General features: G+C 41.4%; 1 protein-coding gene across 1 annotated transcript; it reads left to right on the forward strand.

Annotated features, from left to right (window-relative positions):
• Positions 1 to 3,520: 3,520 nt before the first annotated feature.
• On the forward strand, positions 3,521 to 4,105 carry LOC125198381 (uncharacterized mitochondrial protein AtMg00810-like; the record flags this gene model as incomplete). The annotated part of the gene is made up of 1 exon (XM_048096736.1): positions 3,521 to 4,105. A coding segment is annotated over exon 1 (585 nt), but the record flags the coding sequence as incomplete, so codon positions are not given.
• Between the last annotated feature and the right edge of the window lie 11 nt (positions 4,106 to 4,116).

Below are 4,116 nucleotides of genomic sequence, written 5' to 3' on the forward strand. Positions count from 1 at the left end.
ATGCATGTGACATTGCTTCGAGTGTTTTTAGGAAATTTTTTTGTTCTGAATTGATATTGGGTTTTTGATTTGTTCGATTGCTAAATGATATTTCCGGGATTTGACAGTATATGGTATTGATTCGAATAAGTTTAGGTAAATTATGAGTTTGATTATGTTTTGGAGGGTTTGATTTTGTCAATTGTGATAGCATGTGTTATTGATTTGAATGTATATCGGTAAATTTCGAGTTTAATTATGTTTTGGTGGTTTAAAATTAATGGCAATCAATTTTTTAGAATGTGTTTTTGTTTTTTTTGTTGGAAAGAATAAATTTAAAAAGGGAAAAAGAAGATTGGTGGAGACCCTTTGGGGATGATTGATTGAAATCAAATTAAAGGGGAAATTGATATATTTTCCTTTTAGTATCTGGGGGCAAATCCCCAAGTATATCCCCTTGCCCGGAGATTGGGCAAAACCTTTTGGAACGCATTTAAGGGAAATTTGAATTTAAATAGTTAAAGTGGAGAAAGTAAAGTATGAGGGGAAAAAAGTAGGAGAGAGAAAGAGAAAAAAAGAAAGGGGAGAAAAAATAAGTTTGGGATCTTTTTTAAAAAAAATTTGGGGAAATATTTTGGGACTTCCAAAAAAAAATTGGGTCAATACTGGAAGGATTTAAATTTTTACCCATAAAAGGGCCCGATTGAATTTGGGAAATTAAATGAAAAGTTGAATGAAAAAACGCAGATCTTTTAACATGGTACCAGAAAAAAAAGGCTCATAACAAAATCATCATAGCCCTTATCCCGTCCCGGCCTTAAGGGGGACCCCCCCCGATCTAAAAGGCGGCAAATTTCCCAAACCCCGAAAAAATGTGGACGACGAGGAGAAACCAAACATGGAGGATGCACGATTAAAGATGGGGGCCCCGATCACCACAAACGCCCAAATCACCGCCCACCACCATCAAGAACCACCCCCAAAACCCCCCAACCCCCCAATTAAAATTTCGACAAATCAAAGATGGGTGCTCAAAACCCAAGGAAAACAAGTTAAGGGGAAACCCGGTTTTTTAGGGTTTTTGGGGGACGGAATAAAAAGGATAAAGTTGATTTGGAACGGATTTGGAGGAGGGAGGTGGGCTGTTCCCGAAAGGGAAAGGAAGGGGGAGGTCCCCTTCCCATGGAAAAAAAGGGGGGGAACCCGGGCCAAAAAAAAGGGGGGGGGGGGGTAGCGGGCAGTAGAATTGGAAAAACGGCATTTATAAAAAAAAGGGGGCGCTCAAGTGGAGGTCTCGGTTTGGGGGGAAAAAACCTTTGACCCCCAATTTAAATTCCCTACCCTTTTTAAAATTAATGATGCTGAAAAAACCCCCGTGAATAGTATTCAATTAGGTGCCCAAAATTTCCCAAGTGTGTGCAATTAGGCCCCCAAAACAAAAAAAAAATTCCCAAATGGGTCCCAAAAATTAACGAAAACTCAATTTTAAGTCCAAACCTTTTTGCCCCTTTTGGATATTTCCCCCAATTTAAGGATGTGGCCCAAAGTAAAAGGATTCAAAGGGAAAAGGGGGGTTTTTTGTTTGGGGGGGCAAACGTCTATGTCTTATGATAAAAATGTTTTTTAATTTGATGAAGTCAAAAAGCCCCAACAAACCACGGATGGGGAATTGACTATTGTGATGGGATTTGGAACCATTGAGTTTTCCCCCAACCTTAAAGTTTCCAAAAATTGCCTCTATGTGCCTAAATTGCCCCAAAATAAACTCTTCATTACCGTGTGATGAAAAAATTTGGAAACGTTCCGATAAATAAAAACTTCCGAAAAAAAATTCCCGACGGGGGAAAATTTAGGCGAAACCGGCCCAAGGCCTCTTTACGTGGATGGTTGCTCAAAAAGGGGTGGCACCCGATGTTTGCTCACAAATTCCCCAACCCCGGAAGGGCACCTGCCCCAGCCCCGGGGCATCCCCCTCGGGTTTTTTAAAAATTTGCTTTTTCCAAAATTTTCTGGGTTTAAAAATTATTTGGAATCTTGTGTTTTGGAAAAGAGCCCGAAAAATCGTATAGATCAAGTGATACTGTTTGGGAACTCTTTTTTTTTTCCGTGCTCCGATTTTTGGGGCCCCGGCCCCTATTTTTGGTGATCATGGTTTTAAATATTTTCTTATCTTTGAAATGATTGCACTAGATTGATTTGGGTATATTTTTTTAAAAAAAAATCGGAGGTTTTTGAAAAAATTTTCTCATTTTTTTTTTCAATGATTAAGACACAATTCCAAACCCTTTTTAAAAACCTTGGGGTCCCATAATGGAAGGGAATTTGTGAATCAAATGACCCAGTTTTTAAGAGGAAAGGGTTAGTCCATCAAACCTTTTTCCTACACTCCCAACAAAAAGGGGTAGGGAGGGGTAAGAAAAGGGTAATCCCCAAAAAATTAAAGGAGGCCCCTTTTTTTGACTCCAAAGTTCCCCAAAGGGTTTTTTAATGGCCGGGGGTTGGGGTCTTTTTTACCCCCGATTAACCAGCCAACAAAAAAAATTAAAGGGTTTAAACCTCCCCGATTTTTATCCCCCTTTTTAAAGTATTCCCACCCCCTCTCCCCTTCCGCTCAAAATTTTTGGTTTTCTCGGATGTAAAGTGCCAAAACTTTTAAAGGGGGAAAAATTTTCCCCATAGCATTAAAATGGTGTTCTTGGGTTATGGGATAAATCAAAGGCTATCGATGCTATCATCCCCCGGGGCAGGAAAATTATAACAACGATGAATTGTAATTTCCTTGAAAGTGAATTCTTTTTCACCCAAAAACCCGGGGGCGGGAAAGCATGTTGTGAAAAAATTTGAAGCCCTCTGGGTGTTTTATTCCCAATTGGCCCCTAAAGGGCCCTGGAACTAACGAAAGCAAATGTCACCCGGGCCGGTATGTCTGGGCCTGAAAAATCCTCAAACCCCCCCCTGAATCTCCTCCCCTTGATATCCAGGTAATTCCCCATCTCGGATAATACGGTTTTTTACCCCCCCGAAATCCGGGGGTAGATAAAGAATGAGAATCTGGCCCAAAGATGGGGATCCCGGGGTTTTATACTCCCCCCGGGGTTACTCGGGCATTGGCCAAAAAATATAGTCCCCCAAAGGGTTGGGGGAAAGCCAGATATTCTAGGCGAACCACCCAAGGCCAAATTAACCGGGGGTGGATTTGGGGTTTAAACCGATGAAAAAAAGGGGGAAATTTCCCTACCAAGAGGGGGCTATGAAAATTCCAAAATGGAGGAAACAATCCGGTGAGAGGGGCCCCAATGGGAACAACACCGGGGGAAATTTGTCCCAAACCCGAGGAGTTCGAAAAAGGGGGATTTCGTGGGTTTTCACCATTAAACCCAAGAAAACCGGGATGGATCGATTGAAAGGTATAAAAAAAGACTAGTAGCCAAAAGGGTTAAAACAAAACCTAGGAGTTGGCTATGCAAACCTTTAAAGTTGCCAAGATGAGTACTATTGAGTGGAAGGAAAGATCACATGCCTAATCATTTATGTAGACGATATGATCCTCACTGGAGATGACGAAGAGGAGATGGATCAGCTGAAGAAGAATTTATTTACAGAATTTGAAATGAAGGACTTGGGATTGCTGAAGTATTTTTTGGGTATAGAAGTGTTGAGATCGAAAAAAGGGATCTTCATCAGTCAGAGGAAGTATGTTCTTGAATTACTTACAGAAACAGGACTATTGGACTGCAAGCCAGCCGACACTCCTATGGTTCAGAATCACGGTCTGCAAATAGTAGAAGGAGCTGAAGCTACCCACCGCACTCGATATCAATGTTTGGTTGGGAAATTGATATACCTATCCCACACAAGACCCGACATAGCTTATGCAGTTGGAGTAGTCAGTCAGTTCATGCATGCACCTCAAGTAGCTCATTGGGAAGCAGCACTGAGGATTGTTCGATATCTAAAGGGGACAGCAGGCCATGGAATTCTGTTTGAGAATCATGGACATTTGGAGATTCATGGGTTTACAGATGCTGATTGGGCGGGAAATCCAAATGATAGAAAATCGACTGCAGGATATTTCACCTTTGTAGGGGGAAATCTTGTCACATGGCGAAGCAAGAAGCAAAGGGTGGTAGCACTGTC

This window comes from Salvia hispanica, unplaced genomic scaffold (genome assembly GCF_023119035.1).
Source record: "Salvia hispanica cultivar TCC Black 2014 unplaced genomic scaffold, UniMelb_Shisp_WGS_1.0 HiC_scaffold_1403, whole genome shotgun sequence".
NCBI lineage: Eukaryota > Viridiplantae > Streptophyta > Magnoliopsida > Lamiales > Lamiaceae > Salvia > Salvia hispanica.